Below are 20,706 nucleotides of genomic sequence, written 5' to 3' on the forward strand. Positions count from 1 at the left end.
GGGATCTGTTCCACAGTTGTTGAATATGTTGTCTGCTTGTCCCTGCCTCTGTAGGTCCGACACAGTTGTTGAATATGTTGTCTGCTTGTCCCTGCCTCTGTAGGTCCGACACGGTTGTTGAATATGTTGTCTGCTTGTCCCTGCCTCTGTAGGTCCGACACGGATGTGATGCCACCAGTTGGAGCTCTGGTCCCTCAGGCTGTCAGCAGACCCTCCTCCACAGGGCTGTGGATGAGAACAACGAGGTCACCGCCTGCTTCCTCATCCGCAGGTCCGTCTGATCACACTCAACCCTCCTTTATCAAATTAACATATTTTTTTTTATTATGGACAGTGTCGCCGATGTGCCTCACTTTCTAACGCACTCATCCCTTTCCATGGACTCACTGCAAATTCTTGTTTGGCTGTTTAGCAGAGCTTGGGTCTGGTTGATAATCAAGCTCAGACGTTGTTTTGCTGCTAATTCCAACAGTTTCTTTACTTTCACTGTCATCTATAGAGTTTGGCCAACTTTTCCACTAGCCGCTCGCCATGTTAGCACCTTTTTAACGTTCCATTTATCCATTCTTTTATTTATTTATGGTAAGAGTGATAATTCTCCAGATTACAGTTTAATCTAGTTTAGGAATCCATCTTGGTTTAATCTAGTTCAGGATTCCATTTTGGTTTAATCTAGTTCAGGAATCGATCTTGTTTCGGAAAGAGTCTGCAAGAGGAAGGTGGTCCCTTGTGGCTCAGTTAGTAAAGCATGGCTCTTGCAACGCCAGGGTTGTGGGTTCGATTCCCACTGTACAAAGTTGTCCCAGCCCACACAAAGTTGTCCCAGCCCACACAAAGTTGTCCCAGCCCACACCCCAGCCCACACAAAGTTGTCCCAGCCCACACAAAGTTGTCCCAGCCCACACAAAGCTGTCCCAGCCCACACCCCAGCCCACACAAAGCTGTCCCAGCCCACACAAAGTTGTCCCAGCCCACACAAAGTTGTCCCAGCCCACACAAAGCTGTCCCAGCCCACACCCCAGCCCACACAAAGCTGTCCCAGCCCACACCCCAGCCCACACAAAGCTGTCCCAGCCCACACAAAGCTGTCCCAGCCCACACAAAGCTGTCCCAGCCCACACAAAGCTGTCCCAGCCCACACAAAGCTGTCCCAGCCCACACCCCAGCCCACACAAAGCTGTCCCAGCCCACACCCCAGCCCACACAAAGTTGTCCCAGCCCACACAAAGCTGTCCCAGCCCACACAAAGCTGTCCCAGCCCACACAAAGCTGTCCCAGCCCACACAAAGCTGTCCCAGCCCACACAAAGCTGTCCCAGCCCACACAAAGTTGTCCCAGCCCACACAAAGTTGTCCCAGCCCACACAAAGTTGTCCCAGCCCACACAAAGCTGTCCCAGCCCACACAAAGTTGTCCCAGCCCACACCCCAGCCCACACAAAGCTGTCCCAGCCCACACCCCAGCCCACACAAAGCTGTCCCAGCCCACACAAAGCTGTCAGGCTTACTGTAGCTCAGTAGTTACCTTAGGTGATCCCAGTGTTGTCAACAGAGCCACTGTATCATTCAACTAGGTCAGGGGTGACTGGGTCTTTCTAACAGAGGAATGAAAGGCTAACGACGCTTAGCGCTTTGAAATGGTGTTTTATTGTCAAATCTATATAAAATAGTGATCTATAGTGTTTTCAGTAATGATTTAGATTCTAGTCAAGTAATATGCTATATCATAGTTCCTCTGCTGTAACCTCTTGGCATAGTGCTGATATGTGGGTCTAGTCTAACCCTGTGTGTGTCTGTAGTGGTTGTGATGTGAACAGCCCGCGGCGTCCAGGCCCTAACGGGGAGGGGGGTGAGGAGGCCAGGGACGGACAGTCACCCCTCCACCTGGCAGGCAGCTGGGGGCTAGATGAGGTGGTACAGTGCCTTCTGGAGTTTGGAGCCAACGTCAACACACAGGTACGTCTCGCTCGCTTACTTAGGACTTTTGCTCCTCCTGGGCCAACAGCTTTTCAACATATCCAGTCTCACTGACTTGTCACTCCACGGGTCAGTTTCACCAGGCAGTCACTTCCTCTAAGCACAGTCATCTCACACGGTCATCCCTGTGATCGAGTCCTCCACTCAGAGTTGTGATTTAAAAGCATGATTAACTGTTGAGTGAGGAGCATCTCGTGTCCGAGCCCGTTCCTTGGATGCTAATATGAGCTGTGTAACCCAGGACGCAGAGGGCCGAGCTTCAATCCACGTTGCCATTAGCAACCAGCACAGCGTCATCATTCAGCTGCTCATCTCCCACCCGGACATCCGTCTGAACGTACGTGACCGCCAGGGCATGACCCCCTTCGCCTGCGCCATGACCCACAAGAACAACAAGGCTGCAGAGGCCATCCTCAAGAGAGAGCCTGGGGCTGCCGAACAGGTGAGAGCGACACACACACACACACACACACACACACACACACACACACACACACACACACACACACACACACACACACACACACACACACACACACACACACAGACAGACACTGCTTCCTCTCTTGGCCCATTTACTACAGTGTTCTCCATCTGACACCGTTTATATGAACCAAAACTTCTCCCAAATCCATAACTCTCTTTTTCTCCACTCAGGTGGACAACAAAGGGCGTAACTTCCTGCACGTGGCGGTGCAGAACTCTGACATCGAGAGTGTTCTGTTCCTGATCAGTGTCCAGGCCAACGTGAACTCCCGGGTGCAGGACGCCGCCAAGCAGACCCCTCTACATCTAGCTGTTCATGCTGGCTCCGAAATGATCGTCCGTAACCTGGTAATGACACCCTGCTTCCTCATCTGGAGCTGAAAGGGTTTCTCACCAGTGACTGGGTAACACTAGGGCTGGGAGTTGCTAGGGACCTCACGATACGATAGTATCACGATACCATCGTATCGGCCCCTACGTATCGCGATACTATTGTATCGGCCCCTGCGTTTCACGATACGTAGGGGCCGATACGATATGTATTGTGATTCTCACCATTCTATATGTATTGCGATCTGATGTTTCAAACATATTGCTCACTATATATTTGCTGCAGAGAGAAGAGAGAGCTTTGAGAAAATGTAGTTTTGATCGGTAATTGAAATAAAAGTAGTGAAAATATGTTGGCTCACACAAGCTATAGGAGCTATAGGATGAAAAATACTGGGGTTTTGGTGCAGGTACAGCCGACTAGTGCTAGCTAACGCTACATAGCAAAAAAACGATAATTGTATTCAAAAGTATCGATATAATATTGCAATATGTAACTATCGATTTTTCACCCATCACTAAGTAACACTGTTCTAGTTGTACAGTGGTTGCTCCACTAAACGTTTTGTGATTATGCTGCGGGACTTACAGGTAATTTGTGGTTTAGTACGGTACCCAGCGTCACCACTTCATTGCTCCAGACCACCACAAGGGGGAGTTAGAGCACTGATTATGCTTTTGGGTCCTACTGTGTCTCTAACTGACAATGAATGGGCGACATAAACCTAAATAGAAACTGATAATTGTGCACAACTTCAGTAGTACTTAATAAAACTGTTGTTGCACTAAGGTTTTATTATTTTATTTTGTTAGGATTATTTTGCTCTTACTGTAGTACTGTAGGCCACTCCTGACCGTTCACGTTGTACAGCGCCTGAGTCTAAGGCAGTGCGAGCTGTGTTGCTACAGATGCTGGTTCAATACCCGTGCCGGCCTTGACTGGGAGACCCATGAGATGACTGTAGGTTTTTGGTTTCTCTCCCTCTAAAAACGGAAATAAATAATTCTAAATAACAAACTGGTTTTATTTACAAATTAGTAACAATGTCTCACCCCATGTTCAATAATGGCTTTTTTCTCCCTCATTTTACGTTATTTGAAAACAAAATAATCTCCAAAATATTGTTATTTTTTTTTAAACAAAGCGATTATTATTAATTTACAATTGTATAAAAGCCCCTTGGATATTCTCACAGATATATTATTAACCCTGTTATTAGCAGGACAATATATATTGGTCATGGCTGCCGAGTGGGGAACAATGGGATTGCCTTGCAGTTCTCCAGCTGTATCCACTGAAAGCGCGCGCGGTTCAAGGCACGAGGGCAGGGGGCACAGGATGGGCCGCAGAGCAACGCACAGAAGACCGACTTAGCCCATGAGGAAGGGAGGAGGAGGAAAGGGGAGGGGAGGGGAGTGGACCGCCACACTGGGTAGCACAGAGCAACATTTTAAGGGGCATTGCACTAATAATGGCGCTGACTAGGGAAACTTTCCCGCTTTTCTTAGTACCAGTCTGGACATTCAAATTAAAACAATGTAAATAATAATGGCATCTTTATGCTTACATTAATAAAATAATGATAAACATACTCTTTCAAAATGCCAATGTTTATTTAGTTATGGATCCATAACGAATTACTATGGGAATAAATATCAATGAATTACAGATATATTGGAACAAAGTTGTCTAATGAAGGTAACAAATTGTTGCTTAATGGAAAATACTCTTTCAACCACACACGGTCACGTTGTACAGCGCCATTATGGCTATTGGCAGGTAGCTGGACAATAGACTTGCCTAGAAGGAGGGTAGGGGGAGAATTCTATTGTCAAATGTATTTTTTAGTTAAGTTGGCTGTATCACAACCGGCTGTGATTGGTTGCTATTTCAAGTTAAATCCACCAGAAAAGAAAAAACCCAAATAATACAACAAAGTATTATGTATCACATCCGACTGTGATTGGGAGTCCCATAGGGCGGTGCACAATTGGCCCAGCGTATCTCTCCCTCTAAAAACAGAAATAAATGTTTTGGCCTTTATTCAGATTACAATCGCTCACTTTCATTTTTTTGAAAAATAAATTACCTCCAAAATATCGTTATATAATAAAAAATATTGCTATATATTATCAAAAATATCGTTACAAAAAATCGTTATATATTAAGTTGATGCCACAGTCATATAGACCGGCACCTACATAAGGCTGAGTGACTCACTCATTCATGGCTTTGGATCAAAAATAAAGAAGTACCAACATTCTTTCTGATAGTCTGTAATAAAGAAATGTTTTGGTTATCCTGACCTGGACACCACGTACAGTATTATAATAGCCCATTGTGAGCTATTAGCAGGACAATATACCTTTACCAACACCTCTCTGTGTTTTGATACTTTGTGGATGGGGCCTCTCGAGTGGCGCAGCTGTCTAAGTCAACGCAATGCAAAATGCGTTGCTACAGATGCAGGTTTGATACCCGTGCCGGCCGCCACCGGGAGACCCATGAGGCAGCTTTTGGTTTTAATTTAGAATCTTCCAATCCTCTATATATAATTATTGTCGGAGAGTCGCATCATATTTTTCGATATACTGTAGGCGACATGAGTCTCATTAGTGTTGAGTAATGTGCTGTTAAAAGTGGGGTGTAGGTCTTATTTATCTAAAGAGCACATTGAAGTTAGAAGCAATAGCCTACAACTATTTTAGCACCGTTTCCTGCTGCTCTGAGACAAGCATGGGGACTGGTCTTGATAAATCAATGAGATTTTTATTTTCACTGAATCTCCTTTTGGGTATTGGTTAGACTACAATTAGGGTGTAGAAATGTTATGCTCTTAGTGTGATTATACCCTGATGAAGACAGCTTGGCTGTCGAAATGTTGGATATTAAATTTTTGCATTTGAGCTCCTAGAGTGTGCGGCTCCTTTATTTTCAAGTTTTCTACTCCGCTAATCAGCACCTCGCCTAAATAAGTGTGCGTTTATTTTTCTTCTAGAATGCTTTTAGTGTAACTTTTATTTAACTAGGTAAGTCAGTTAATTAAGAACAAATTCTTATTTACAAGGACAGCCTACTCCTTCCTCCCCATCGGGGAATTGAACCCCGGTCTCCCACGTGCCCGCATGACACGTGGATTCTTTAGCTAAATAGCCAAGTACTGTAGCCTACTCCTTACCGTCACGTTGTACAGCGCCATATTTTCCATTCCATCCTAACGGAAACTCAGAGGGTTTTACATTTTTCTTGGAATAGAAACACTAATATTAAGCAAATTAATTAAGCAACATTTCTTAAAATCAGTCCCATATACTATGTTCTTACAAAAAAAGGGTTTTAAATTCTCTAATACAACCACTATTGAAGGCTATCAAATGCTTCTCAAAGATGCCCTCTGGTGGTCAAACTAGCACTAACTAGCATTAATGCTACCAGTGGTTGGCATATAATTCTGCAGCACCATGCAAGCTGTTTTCCGCAGAACGCTGCAACTTTTAAAGGACGAACCACTGTAGCTGTTCTTCTGTCAGGATAGCTGACTGTCTGTGGGCTCTTTGAACAAACATAACGGTGGACTTCTGGTGCTCTCACGTGGCGCTATAGCTCCGTGAGTGACAGAAATATTTTTTGCTATTATCACAGCGGGAATCATGGGTGAAATAGCTGGCGGTGGCGTGAAAGGGCTGTTAATATAAATATATATATATTTTTAAATAAGCTGTAGGTGTAACGAGGGCTTGACCACTCGCTGGTCAATCAATGTGCTCCATGGCTTAATACGGCGTGTAGTGGTCTCAAGTTGTGCGTTTTTGACGGTCGTTGTATTGCCATTAACTCCAATGTCTTAGAGCCACACGTCTGTCTGGGACTTAGCCGCGGTGTTCAGATGGTCAAATGGTGAAGCGTTTAACATGACCCGGAACCACGTTAATATCCTCTTATGAGATACGCAACTATAAAAGAGAGAACCTGGAACGCAACGTGAGTGTGTGTGTGTGTGAGACTGGTGTCTGACTCTAGTATGTCCACTGCAGCTGCTGGCCGGGGCCAAAGTGAATGAGCTGACCAAACACAGACAGACCGCTCTACACCTGGCAGCCCAGCAGGACCTGGCTACTATCTGCTCTGTGCTGCTGGAAAACGGAGTGGACTTCACCGCTGTGGACGAGAATGGCAACAACGGTACAGGGCCCGGTTTCCCAAAATCTTCTTTATGGCTAAGTTCATCGTTAGAACCTTTTTGAAGGAGCATCGTTAAATCTGAGCTGTTTCCCAAAAGCATCGTTATTAACGTTGCACTTGAAAAGGCTTGTTATTTAACGACTGACTCAGACCACTCGTGGAACAGATAAGTGCGTCGTTAGGTGCTTCTTCTTTTTGGGGCCCTTCAGCGTCACTTTTATACACACAAGACCTCCGCTAAACACAACATCAAGATGTTTCTGTCTTTCTGTGACCTCTGACTTCAGAACGAATGACTACAAATACAAAAGTTGGTCTTTGCGATTGTTACAAACAAGCGAATGACATGAAGATGTTTCAAATGAAAACCAAGAGGACTATTAAAAGATAAACACTGTGTAGGCTACATAGATCTATATATTGAAATTTCATGTTCATTCAATTGAGTTTTATTTAGCTCTTTGTACGCTACTATAATTTTTGTCTCAATATATTTAATGATGTATAACGTGATCAATGATGTCAAATCTTGAGTTCGTCCATTATTAAATGGCGTTAAAATAAGCCGCTTCAATATTTGCAGCCGTAGGTGATAATATCTCTCTAAGAGCTGATCCGTCGTCAGTATTGTGGAATAATTATAATATTAAGGTAAGATTTGAAAGGGAGAAAGCTGATCTGAGAGCAGTGCTTCCTTCCATCCTATCAGTATCGACACATTGTAACGGTTGTCGTTGGTGGAAGGAGAAGAGGACCAAAGTAAATAAAGACATAAAAAAGGAACTAAGGTCAGAACGTGACGCACTATGCGAACGTTCTGTCTGCGTGGCGTTTTGGGAAACAAATGTTACATCTTCGAGCGTTGTAGGAAAGATGCCTTGTTAAAATAAGTTCCGTCACTATTGGGAAACCAGGCCCTAAGCCGTAATGTTAGAAGTGGCTGTTTCAAGCCACAGAACTACCCTCCTTACAATGATTCTTTACTACTTAACTGTCCTCAACTCTGCTGCACTATTACCCATGCTGAAAAAAAACAGAACACCAGGATATAATATCACGTGGCTACATGGTTTGATTTCAAAACAAGCACATCCACTCACTGCCGCACCTGACTTTTCAGTGCGATAGAATCAAATCAAGTTTATTTTATATAGCCCTTCGTACATCAGCTAATATCTCGAAGTGCTGTACAGAAACCCACCCTAAAACCCTCACTCAAGTGATGCACCCCTCCTAGACTTCTCCTCCGACGCACTCTGCCTAAAAAAATTAAAATCACAGACAGTCTTGCATAGTTAGATTTGTTTTGCATTGAAAGGGGGCTGATTATTAGGTTGATTCAATCACAATTCCCATAGTAGTATAATAATAATTCCCCATTTCAGTAGTGGGAAATGTTGATAGTGTTAACAAAAAACCATTCCTGATTTATCAGTTCAGCACCCTTAATCTGTTGTTTAGGATACTTGCCTGACAAATATGAGCCTTTTCAACTCGTACATCAAGTTGTCTCGCGCTACAGAAACGGGAGATGTGATGGGCTTCTGCCCCTTTGGGCTGTTCTGGTTTACTGACTTTTTTTAAAACTCCTTTTCCCTGTTTTTCCTCACGGTTTTGTTTTCTCTTGTTCTGTCCGTCCTCAGCTCTGCACCTGGCCGTAATGCAGGGTCGGCTTAATAATGTGCGAGCCCTTCTCACAGAGTCCAACATCGACGCCGAGGCCTTCAATCTCCGGTACGCTCCTGTTCTCATAACTCCAGCCACGGTGCTGCTCTTAATGGCCATTACACGAAAGGTTTATTGTGTTTTTATTCACTGAACACTTGTCTGTTTTGTTAGGGGCCAGTCACCGATGCACGTCCTGGGGCAATATGGGAAAGAGAATGCGGCGGCCATCTTTGAGCTTTTCTTGGAGTGTATGCCTGAGTACCCCCTGGACAAAGTGGACAATGAAGGGAACACGGGTAGGAAGGAGAGCAGGGTTCTGCTTCAATCTCTATCTGACTGATTGGATTAAGGACCCTTTGGGTTTAATGTTTCTGTGCTGACTAACAACTTGCTTAGTTAGTCTCAAATGTTTGACTCGTATAAGCCATTATAATGATATTTATTTATTCTCTTTATCTAACCAGGTAAATTATTTGGGAGCACAATCTCTCTTATCTCAAATATACTAAATGAAAGGAACCAAGACGTATATGTTCCAAAGAATAACATCAATTATATTTTTTGTTCCTCAGTTCTGTTGCTGGCCTACATGAAGGGCAATGCCAACCTGTGTCGTGCCATCGTGAGGTCTGGTGCACGTATGGGCCTCAACAACAACCAGGGAATCAACATCTTCAACTACCAAGTAGCCACCAAGCAGCTGCTCTTCCGCCTCCTAGGTTAGACGCTCGGTCCGTGTACACCCCTGGAATAGATCTGCTGGTGGTGTTACGTACAGTAGTTCAGTGTAGAGGTCCTACAGTACATAGTTCACATTAGGTCACCTGCTTTGACATATCAGTTAGGTATAGAGAAGAGTTTACATTGGATCCTTGGAATAATCCTGATTTTATTGATGCTCGGTCAGTACATTTTGAATAGGTATTTTTAAGAGGATGGTGGGGCCATTCATCACTATGTGTTCTGTGTGTTTTTAGATATGTTGTCCAAAGAGCCCCCGTGGTGTGATGGATCAAACTGTTATGAATGTGCTGCCAAGTTTGGAGTCACCACAAGGAAACATCACTGGTAAGTACCGGGAAAAACAGTTTCTTAATTGAGACTGCTTTAGTCCTTCGAGAGAAGTGAAAATGTTAGTTCCAAGTCCTGGTGTCTTTGACAAGTTATTATATCAGACCTTACTCACCAAACGTTCTCTCTGCTCGTCTTTCTCGCCCTTCTCCCTCTTCTTCCTCCCTGGCCCCCTCTTGTCCTCCTCCCTCGTCTCACCCCAGCCGTCACTGCGGCCGCTTGCTCTGCCATAAGTGTTCTATAAAGGAGATCCCCATCATTAAGTTTGACCTGAACAAGCCTGTGAGGGTCTGTGATGTCTGCTTCGACGTGCTGACTCTGGGTGGGGTGTCCTAATGCAGTGGACAGCCTGCTCCTCCATCCTTCTCTCCCTCCATCTTCCCACCACCCTGACACCATAGGCTGGGCAACAACAGGAGATCGGGCGACACGGCAGTGGCAGCCAGGGCTTGTTATTGGACAGAGTTAGACAGACCACAACCTCTGTACTATTCATTCCAGTCTATCAAAACATGTTAGCTAATGTTCCAACAGGACTTAAGAAGTAGAATATAAAAACATTATACATGTTTTTTTAAATCAAATGAATCAAGTAGTGAAAATTGGATAAAATGAAAGTAGCTTGCTTGGCTCAATGACTCCTGGGCTGGTTGGGGAGAGGGAGATGTTAATCATATTGTCATGATTTGACCCCTGATATCATTCATCAGGTGTATGAAGGAATCATGGAAATCAGTGACGAGGTCATATTGAGTCAGGGATGAACGTGTGATGGTGTCAGATTGAATCATGAGAATCAGTGATGAACGTGTGATGGTGTCAGATTGAATCATGAGAATCAGTGATGAACATGTGATGGTGTCAGAGCCCTAACCCTGGTCTCGGTTGAGAGCAGACCAACAGATGAACAGCATGTGTGCAGCAGCAGCCTCACTGGCCTACTCATCAAAGTAATCCGTCACTGCACTGTGCAGTGAGACAGGAAACAGCAGCCTCACTGGCTGCCCTCTAAGACCTGCCCTGCGTTACAATCAGCTGACCTTTGTCTCGAAATGTGCACTTGTTCACTTCCCTTCATGGATTTAAAAGAAAAGGACTGCTATAAGAAATGTTAATTTGCTGTATTTTCTCTTTACTGTTGGCTGTGTGGCTGGTTCTATATGAACTAGAGACGGGTTGGTTGGATTTTAAGGGAATGGAGTTGAGACTATTTTTCATATACAAAAAAAGATATCTATTTGAATTGATGATTTAATGATGGAATTATTGGATTTAATGATTAAAATGTTCATGAAACACTAATTGGGTTAAATATATTGCTGAATATATTGCTTAATTAACTCTCAATACTTAGTGAGATCTCTGCGGGAGATTATATTCACATGATTTGAAATGTAACGGCATAAAACAACCTCCATACGTGTTTCTAGACCACATGGTAAAGATTTAGAGCATCAGTAAGTGGGACTAGGCACTCAACTATCACGTGAGGTCAATGTATTTTCTATCAGAACTGGAAAGGCTGAGAACATCTTTACCATTGAGGATTTGTTAGTCACAAATGCAAAAATAATTCTTGCTTTGAAATTTTACTTCTAAAATACATATTATGCTTATGCATGTCATTTAATTTGTAGCCTATAATTTTGTATTATCTTATAATCATTGTGAATTGTGTCTGTTTCCCAGACCACCAAAGTGTACATTCCAATTCCATGTAATCTGGGTCTTTAGTAAAGTCTTCTTGTTGTGGGGGGGGGGGGGTGTTGTTATATGTAACAAGCTCCAATTGGTATTGCCTCAAGTGTTGTCTTGACCTGCCAGGCTAGTTTCCCAGACCCAGATGAGTCCAGGACAACAACAACAAAAAAAGCACTTTCAATGAACATGTTCAGGCCTTTAGTCCAGAAATAGGTTTGATAATCTGTGTCCAGGAAACCAGCCTGTATGTTTTAATGCGTCTGGATTTCAAAACCTAGCAGGTGCACTTTATCAAAGATCACATGACATTTCTGACATTAGGGGAGAGAATGTGAGAGGAGTTGGTGGTGGCCGTTGGTCCGTCAGTGGTCCACTATAAGCATTGTTAAATTGTACAGAAATGTATAATATTTTTGACCACTACAACTGTTTTGTACTTAATGCAGTTTGTGCTTCTTTTTTTTGTTGTCATTGTGACAACTGAAATGTTTGCCTCTGTTAATCTTTTCTGAACATTGTGTTCTCTCTATGCTCAGATATCTAGCCTGTCTCTTCCTTCCGTGTCCTTTTTAGAGAAAAGGGAGGACGACTTTTCATAAAGTTAATCAAAAATAAAACACAGAATCTTGTTTTTCACTCTATTTTTCATACAAAATGTATTTCCAAGATGATGTTTCAGTACAACTTCCTGGTACACGTCTGTCCTTATTGTCTCCACCACAACTTCCTGGTACACGTCTGTCCTTATTGTCTCCACCACAACTTCCTGGTACACGTCTGTCCTTATTGTCTCCACCACAACTTCCTGGTACACGTCTGTCCTTATTGTCTCCACCACAACTTCCTGGTACACGTCTGTCCTTATTGTCTCCACCACAACTTCCTGGTACACGTCTGTCCTTATTGTCTCCACCACAACTTCCTGGTACACGTCTGTCCTTATTGTCTCCACCACAACTTCATATCCCATCTGACAATTACCAAAACACGTATGTAATGTCAATTACATTTTTCTATGTACAGATATAGTAAACATTTCCCTTCTATTCCTAGTTATTAAGAGTGTCCAGTATTTGGCCATTTGCACTTGCAATTAGTTGGCATACTGCACATTAATTACACAGAACTTAAAAATGTACATGCATAAAGAACTAAACAGAAACTAATCACCGTAGGTTATTTTCAAACTGGCATAAATCAAATACCCAGTAATTCTGATTAGGACACCTTGGGAAAGTCCCTGAGTTTTAAATAACAGTATATAAGCCATTCTATAGTCCTTGTGCAAGTGGCTCAGCCTTCCCAGAGCCTCCTATTGCCTACCCCCCCCCGCCCGCCCTCTACTCTCTGACAGGACAAGAGTCAGCGTGAGGGGGGCAGTCCTCGTACTCCTGAATGTTAGGGTTTTCCAGTGTGGAGGAATTCTGGACACACACACAGCGAGAGCGGCCCGAGCCAGGAGAGAACAGCTTCCTAGGTACGCCGGCCCAGTCTCTCTGCACTCCACCACTAAGGAGAAAATAACAGTCAAATCAGAGGTTCATGCTTAAAAACACAGTTAATTCCCTAATAATACTTCCAGAGACAATCTCTGTAATGTAGCCTTCCCCAAAACTCAGTGCACGTTTTGTTTTTTGCCCAAACTACACAGCTGATTAAAGCTTGATTACTTGAATCAGCTGTAGTGCTAGGGGGGGAAACTAAACGTGGGAAACACTGCTATAATGGCTGTGAATATTCTATCCAGTCTGTTTTATAGCAGGCAACAATACATATTTATATGTTAGCACCCCCAAGTGTATAATATGTTTCAGTCTGGGAACGTTTGACCCTGCACAAGTTGCTCCACCACCACATAGGCTAGTAAATACAATGGGCGTGTTTGAGCGCATCAAATCCATGGTGCATTGTGACCGATCTACAAAAATAATAAATGAGCAGTTACTCATGATGCAAGGTGCAAGGTGATTCGTAGAGTCGCAGGCTGCAATGTCGAACAAGCCCAATGTTTCTCTGTGTACCATGATGTCAGTACCTCTTGGTCGAACACCAGACCCGTCCTCTCCTGGCAGCGCTCCACTCTGAGTTGCAGGCTGGGAGGTGTTGCTTCTCAGCCTGGGCTTGGTCCTTGAGTCTCTGCCCCTGCTCCAGGGCTGCCTCCACCTGTAGCAGGGCCTCGGTGGGCTCTCCACTCTCACTGTAGAACCGTCCCACCAGTCTGCCTGTAGCATAGGGGATTTTAATCTCACACTAATGGATTTACCTTCATTATACTGTCAATGGATTCTCTGTATATGCCTGTATATGCTAATGTCTAAGTGAAAATACATGACACATTTTTTTATGAAGTCCCTTGTAGACTAAACCATATCACGGGCATGGATAGTTTCCCCATTCTGAGAAATTATGTATTTAAAAGGTTTAGTCTGCAAGGGAATTTATACAGAAAAAGTGTATCATGTATTTTCAGTTGTATAATGTATTGAACAGGTACTGGGTGCAATAATATAAACCATGTGACAAATGTTCATTGATCAAATGGCCCACAGATCCTCACAAAGATACCCTGGCCTGGTTCCTCTCTAGGTTTCTTCCTAGGTTTTGGCCTTTCTAGGGAGTTTTTCCTAGCCACCGTGCTTCTACACCTGCATTGCTTGCTGTTTGGGGTTTTAGGCTGGGTTTCTGTACAGCACTTTGAGATATTAGCTGATGTACGAAGGGCTATATAAAAAAATATAAAAAATAAAACATTTGATTTGGAATGCAGTCATTGGGCTCATTTGAGTGGTAAAGCAAAAGTGACCGAATGTAGACGAAAGTAGAGGGAGTGAAGTCGGGGAAGGTACACTTTGGAAGGCTTGACAAAAGTGATCCGCTCAAACACACTCATTGTATGATACGGACCTACAGGCTTGTAGTCCTTGTGATAGAAGGCCAGCCAGTCATACAGGGACACCACCTGAGCAGCGGACAGACTCGACACGTCATCGGTCAGACCAGTATCTGTGAAGTCCCCAGTGACAAAAGCCAGAGAAGCGTCTTTACCTTAAACAGGGGGAATAGAAAGCAGCATAAAATGTATTCACATGTCTGACAAAATCTGTGTCTCTTATTTTTAAGTGTATGGAATTTTATATAATCTACAGGCATGTTCACATTTAAGAGATCCGCTGTTAAGGACCCTGGCACGTAATTTAAAACAATTTTTTAAAAAAATCACCTGCAAAGAAACTATAACCACCACCAGGACCATAATGCTTCATCCCCTTTTCTACATCGAACACCTGTCCTAAAATGGCCAGATAAAGGCCCTTGCTGTCCTCCCCTCCGCTATACAGCGATAACTCATCTTTGATTATAAGACGCGCAGGTGGAACTGTCGATTGAGGTGCAGCGCCAGTAATGTTGGCCCAGTCCTGACGCAGTATTAGTATTGCCACTAATACAAAAATAAACGAAATGATAAACCCTAGCATTATGTCTATGGCTATTATTCCTTGTTATTTGCCGTTACTCTTTGACCAATGTTCAGTCATTGACAAAATGTATCACCGATTCTGTTGTTTTGTTTTTCCGGGTATGCATTTCATTACACGGCACATGCTCACATCCGTGCAGATATACGAACTTCTTCTTCTGTATTTAAAAAAAAAAATGTTTAAAGATGGCGGTTGGCAACCAAAAAGGGAATTACCGCCACCAACCGGACTGGAGTGTAAATCAAATTAACCTGCCAAATAACCCTTCACTTATTAAAAAATACAATACAAAATTAAATCCACCACCCCATTCCACTACTTTGACCCTCTACACCAGGCCAACAGCCTGGGAGGACGGGACACTACCATTCAACACTCCCTGTAACTGCTCTGCAGCAAAATATTGTAAACCCAAGTAATTCTCTGCAGCTGCCACCACATCACCTATTTTCTATGATTTTACAATCCATTTCTGCGGTACAGATGATAACCATGGCAATGAACGCTAAAAAGCCATCCTTACTGAAGCATATTTCATTCGTATGTCTACTATTTATACTTCTGATCCCCAGGAACATGAGCACCTCTACAGTTAACTCATAACGCTTATTTGGGGCGGCAGGTAGCCTAGTGGTTAGAGCGTTGAACTAATATCTGCAAGATTACAAGATTGAATCCCTGAGCTGACAAGGTAAAAATCTGTTGTTCTGCACCTGAACAAGGCATTTAACCCACTGTTCCAAGGCCGTCATTGAAATTAAGAATTTGTTCTCAACTGACTTGCCTAGTTAAATAAAGGTTTTTAAAAAATGGTTTAGCTGAAACGACACATTCCTTTGTCCCTCCTCCTGCACACTTCTCATATCTAAGAATCTCCTTCCTACACACAGATGCAAAATAAACATACGCTTGACACCTCTCTTACCAAGGCCCTTCTCCCCAGATTGCTCAATTTGGCCGGGCGGCCAGCTCTCGGAGAGTCTTGGTGGTTCCAAACTTCTTCCATTTAAGAATGATGGAGGCCACTGTGTTCTTGGAGACCTTCATGCTGCAGACATTTATTTGTACCCTTCCCCAGATCTGTGTCTCGGAGCTCTACGGACAATTCCTTTGACCTCATGGCTTGGTTTTTGCTCTGACATGCACTGTCAACTGTGGGACCTTATATGATCAATGGAAACAGGATGCACCTGAGCTCAATTTCAAGTCTCATAGCAAAGGGTCTGAATACATATGTAAATAAGGTATTTCCATTTTTAAAATGTTAATACATTTTCTTCGTTATTATGGGGTATTGTGTGTAGATTGATGAGGATTTTGTATTTATTTAATCAATTTAAGAATAAGTCTGTAACGTAACAAAAATGTGGAAAAAAGTTAAGGGGTCTGAATACTTTCCGAATGCACTGTCGATGGAAAAGGTAGCGAGACACCCCATTCGCTCTTTTTTTCTGGTTCAGTGATAGTCAATGAACTTAGTAGACCAGACCCAGGTCCTATTGCATTGGTATCTATGGGAGACCCACCCCATTAAGAAGACTGGAACTGAAAATGTTTTTCAATGGTAAACCGTCTGAGTGAACTATCATCTATCCACCATTTTTGGTTTGGATTGGTGTCAAATGGACAAAGAGCGCCCATCCAGCAATTGCACATTATAATCATTAGTGAATCTGAGATGTTTTGTTCTGAACAATCTCTTTGTACTATAGCTATATCATGAATATTTTTATTTTATAGTTACATCCAATATTTTTGTCTATATGCATCTGCTCTAGCTCATCTAGCAATCCTTAATCCGTTTATTATTGGGCCTAGAATGTAATGAGTTCGCCATGGCTGATCGGTCAAAGCCAATGATGTATTTAAACCCTGGATTGCTGATGCTATGTATTGGCCAATGAGAGGCTATGAAGCCACCGGTCAGCCATATTTGTACTCCCCAGTAGGAGCAGTGCTCCATAGGAATGAATGGAACTCTACTGTATTTCAATTTGATGTTTCAAGGACAACATTACATTTATTGCTTTTTGTTTGTTTGTTTTTGTAGTGGGGACAGTAACATTAGTAATCTCAACAAATGTATATTTCAAGGAAAATGTTTTTATATATATATTTTTTTACCTGTTTAGCTCACGTAATATAATTAACAAGTTTGCATTAAGGGTTTTCATAATATAATAAACATGTCAAAACGAATGTAGACATTAATAAATGCATTTAAATAGCTTCCAATAATGTTTTATAACGGTGATGGAGTGCAAAGGTGGAGGCATGGTGGCTTCAACACCTCGCCCTCTATTAGACATCTAATGTATATACACTGCTCAAAAAAATAAAGGGAACACTTAAACAACACAATGTAACTCCAAGTCAATCACACTTCTGTGAAATCAAACTGTCCACTTAGGAAGCAACACTGATTGACAATAAATTTCACATGCTGTTGTGCAAATGGAATAGACAAAAGGTGGAAATTATAGGCAATTAGCAAGACACCCCCAATAAAGGAGTGGTTCTGCAGGTGGTGACCACAGACCACTTCTCAGTTCCTATGCTTCTTGGCTGATGTTTTGGTCACTTTTGAATGCTGGCAGTGCTTTCACTCTAGTGGTAGCATGAGACGGAGTCTACAACCCACACAAGTGGCTCAGGTAGTGCAGCTCATCCAGGATGGCACATCAATGCGAGCTGTGGCAAGAAGGTTTGCTGTGTCTGTCAGCGTAGTGTCCAGAGCATGGAGGCGCTACCAGGAGACAGGCCAGTACATCAGGAGACGTGGAGGAGGCCGTAGGAGGGCAACAACCCAGCAGCAGGACCGCTACCTCCGCCTTTGTGCAAGGAGGAGCAGGTGGAGCACTGCCAGAGCCCTGCAAAATGACCTCCAGCAGGCCACAAATGTGCATGTGTCTGCTCAAACGGTCAGAAACAGACTCCATGAGGGTGGTATGAGGGCCCGACGTCCACAGGTGGGGGTTGTGCTTACAGCCCAACACCGTGCAGGACGTTTGGCATTTGCCAGAGAACACCAAGATTGGCAAATTCGCCACTGGCGCCCTGTGCTCTTCACAGATGAAAGCAGGTTCACACTGAGCACGTGACAGACGTGACAGAGTCTGGAGACGCCGTGGAGAACGTTCTGCTGACTGCAACATCCTCCAGCATGACCGATTTGGTGGTGGGTCAGTCATGGTGTGGGGTGGCATTTCTTTGGGGGCCGCACAGCCCTCCATGTGCTCGCCAGAGGTAGCCTGACTGCCATTAGGTACCGAGATGAGATCCTCAGACCCCTTGTGAGACCATATGCTGGTGCGGTTGGCCCTGGGTTCCTCCTAATGCAAGACAATGCTAGACCTCATGTGGCTGGAGTGTGTCAGCAGTTCCTGCAAGAGGAAGGCATTGATGCTATGGACTGGCCCGCCCGTTCCCCAGACCTGAATCCAATTGAGCACATCTGGGACATCATGTCTCGCTCCATCCACCAACGCCACGTTGCACCACAGACTGTCCAGGAGTTGGCGGATGCTTTAGTCCAGGTCTGGGAGGAGATCCCTCAGGAGACCATCCGCCACCTCATCAGGAGCATGCCCAGGCGTTGTAGGGAGGTCATACAGGCACATGGAGTCCACACACACTACTGAGCCTCATTTTGACTTGTTTTAAGGACATTACATCAAAGTTGGATCAGCCTGTAGTGTGGTTTTCCACTTTAATTTTGAGTGTGACTCCAAATCCAGACCTCCATGGGTTGATAAATTTGATTTCCATTGATAATTTTTGTGTGATTTTGTTGTCAGCACATTCAACTATGTAAAGAAAAAAGTATTTAATAAGAATATTTCATTCATTCAGATCTAGGATGTGTTATTTTAGTTTTCCCTTTATTTCTTTGAGCAGTGTATATATATCGTCTCAATCATTGGTCAAAGCCTATAGGTAAATGAATGGGTTGTAACACCAAAAATAATTCAATGATGAAGCCTTTATGTGCTTGTTTTGATTACATAAATGCTTCAAAATTCACAAAAGGTGATGAAGGTTATCTCATAGAATAAAACGTAGGCTATAAGATCTCCTAAGCCTGTGTTTACCACAGACCTTATTTTCTGCATTTGTCCAAAACCGCTCCAAAATCCATAGGAGGGAAGAGGCGAGGAAGAGAGGGATAACTGGATCCAAAATCGGTCTTCTTGTCACGTCCTGACCATAGAGAGCTTTTTATGTCTTTATTTTGGTTTGGTCAGGGTGTGATTTGGGTGGGCATTCTATGTTTTGTATTTCTTTGTTTTGGCCGGGTATGGTTCTCAATCAGGGACAGCTGTCTATCGTTGTCTCTGATGGGAACCATACTTAGGTAGCTTTTTCCCACATGGTTTTTGTGGGTAGTTAATTTCTGTTTAGTGTTTTCACCTTACAGGACTGTTTCGGTTATTCTCGTGTTTATGTTATATTTTTGTTATAGTGTTCAGTTTTTATAAAACAAGCATGATCACTTACCACACTGCGCTTTGGTCCGATGATTCCTCTTCGACTAATACGTTACACTTCTCCAGCATGAGGCGTTTTGTCATTTATTTCGCTCACCAAGTGAAGAGTTTTTGTATGGGGTTCAATATGCAGGTTTCCATTGACCCAGGTTTATTCGACAAAAGTAATTGAAGAAGTAAAAAACATTGTAACGTGTAGGCCTAATGGAAACGGCAGATAGGCTATAGGATAAATGTTTTCGAAAGATCAACACATTTTTTTATCCGTTCTACAGGGGTGGATTTTTCTTTTGTCGAACTTTCTTTATTGCCACAAATGACGATGGAAACAGAGTTTTTTGAATAAATGATTATCGCCGAATAATTTTGATGGTACGCGGGGCACTTGATGTCAACACGTAGCCGAACAATAACCACGTTTCCATCCACAGTTGTCATGCCAGTGAAGTCATAACGTGCAGTTTATTATGCTACAGATAAAATAAGTTATAATGAACTTGGTTGGTGAAAGTGCACGGTGATCTTGATGCTCCTTTACAATAAATATCGAGGGGTTTGGAAACAAATAAAAATATATTCTAGCTCTTATCCATAATAATGACATCATGTAGACTAGTTTACCCGCACTGCATATGTCAAAACCAAAGTAGTCACTTCTGCTATTTAAAGCAACAGTTTTGGGAGAAAACTATCCGTAGAGTTGAAAATACAATGAAAACACATTGAATTTTATATTTTTATTAGGTACATGAAAACTTAAGCGAAAAGGTACAGTTTGTGTGCACTACATCATCACGCACAGATTTCTATCTGCAACAAGTCAGTTTGGTGGAAACAGCACTGGTGCGAAAATGCGAATAACAATGGAAGTGGTTGAAGTGTTTCTTTCTAGGCAAATTGCGCATAACAATGTTGTCGACAGCCTGTATGCCCTCCCATCCATCTGTTTCATGTATCTGGAGCCAGTGAAAGACACCATGGATAGAATGAAACAAGTGACTCTATTTACTCGATTACATATTTGCCATATTGTAATAGTTCTCGCGTGCCAACGTATCGCCATGTTCAGTGCCACGGTGAAACTTACACTTCTGTAGATGTGTAATAATTGGATAGTGATACTTGCCAGCCAAACAGAAAAGCAAGGCAAAGCAATTCAAGCATTATTGAAAGTCAGGAAAGACCTCGTTCTGCAAAGAAACATTAATTTTAAGAGTGAACGGTTAGGTGGAGAATATCGAACCTCTCTGAAATTAAAATGGAATGGCCTTCCCTTCAGCAAAATACAGTGAGGGAAAAAAGTATTTGATCCCCTGCTGATTTTGT

At 43.0% G+C, this 20,706-nt stretch overlaps 2 protein-coding genes across 3 annotated transcripts in view; one reads left to right on the top strand and one right to left on the bottom strand.

Annotated features, from left to right (window-relative positions):
• LOC139537855 (rabankyrin-5-like) overlaps positions 1–12,043 on the top strand; it is a 37,359-nt gene extending 25,316 nt beyond the window's left edge. For both annotated transcript variants that reach the window (XM_071339706.1, XM_071339705.1), the window contains exons 16-25: positions 153–271; positions 1,798–1,954; positions 2,217–2,417; positions 2,633–2,809; positions 6,827–6,974; positions 8,618–8,708; positions 8,814–8,938; positions 9,215–9,361; positions 9,620–9,710; positions 9,917–12,043. In XM_071339706.1, the coding sequence (XP_071195807.1) occupies positions 153–271; positions 1,798–1,954; positions 2,217–2,417; positions 2,633–2,809; positions 6,827–6,974; positions 8,618–8,708; positions 8,814–8,938; positions 9,215–9,361; positions 9,620–9,710; positions 9,917–10,049 (1,389 nt within the window). In that variant the 3' untranslated portion in view covers positions 10,050–12,043. The remainder of the gene's footprint in view (positions 1–152; positions 272–1,797; positions 1,955–2,216; positions 2,418–2,632; positions 2,810–6,826; positions 6,975–8,617; positions 8,709–8,813; positions 8,939–9,214; positions 9,362–9,619; positions 9,711–9,916) is intronic.
• Positions 12,044–12,408: 365 nt separating this feature from the next.
• LOC139537856 (neuferricin-like) lies at positions 12,409–15,047 on the bottom strand. The gene is made up of 4 exons (XM_071339707.1): positions 14,635–15,047; positions 14,319–14,459; positions 13,450–13,636; positions 12,409–12,923 (listed from the first exon to the last, which is right to left on the bottom strand). Exons 1-4 carry the CDS (start codon positions 14,888–14,890, stop codon positions 12,755–12,757), a joined length of 753 nt encoding a protein of 250 aa, XP_071195808.1. The 5' UTR covers positions 14,891–15,047; the 3' UTR covers positions 12,409–12,754.
• Positions 15,048–20,706: the final 5,659 nt, after the last annotated feature.

This window comes from Salvelinus alpinus, chromosome 13 (genome assembly GCF_045679555.1).
Source record: "Salvelinus alpinus chromosome 13, SLU_Salpinus.1, whole genome shotgun sequence".
Lineage (NCBI taxonomy): Eukaryota > Metazoa > Chordata > Actinopteri > Salmoniformes > Salmonidae > Salvelinus > Salvelinus alpinus.

Bases quoted from the DNA above. Each gene is read 5' to 3' on its own strand.
- LOC139537856 (XM_071339707.1), bottom strand. From the start codon at position 14,890: ATGCTAGGGTTTATCATTTCGTTTATTTTTGTATTAGTGGCAATACTA. The intron at 13,637-14,318 runs GTCCGTATCATA...CCTATGCTACAG, and splicing joins CAAGGACTACAAGCCTGTAG to GCAGACTGGTGGGACGGTTC. The intron at 12,924-13,449 runs GTACTGACATCA...TTTTCTCCTTAG, and splicing joins GTCTGGTGTTCGACCAAGAG to TGGTGGAGTGCAGAGAGACT.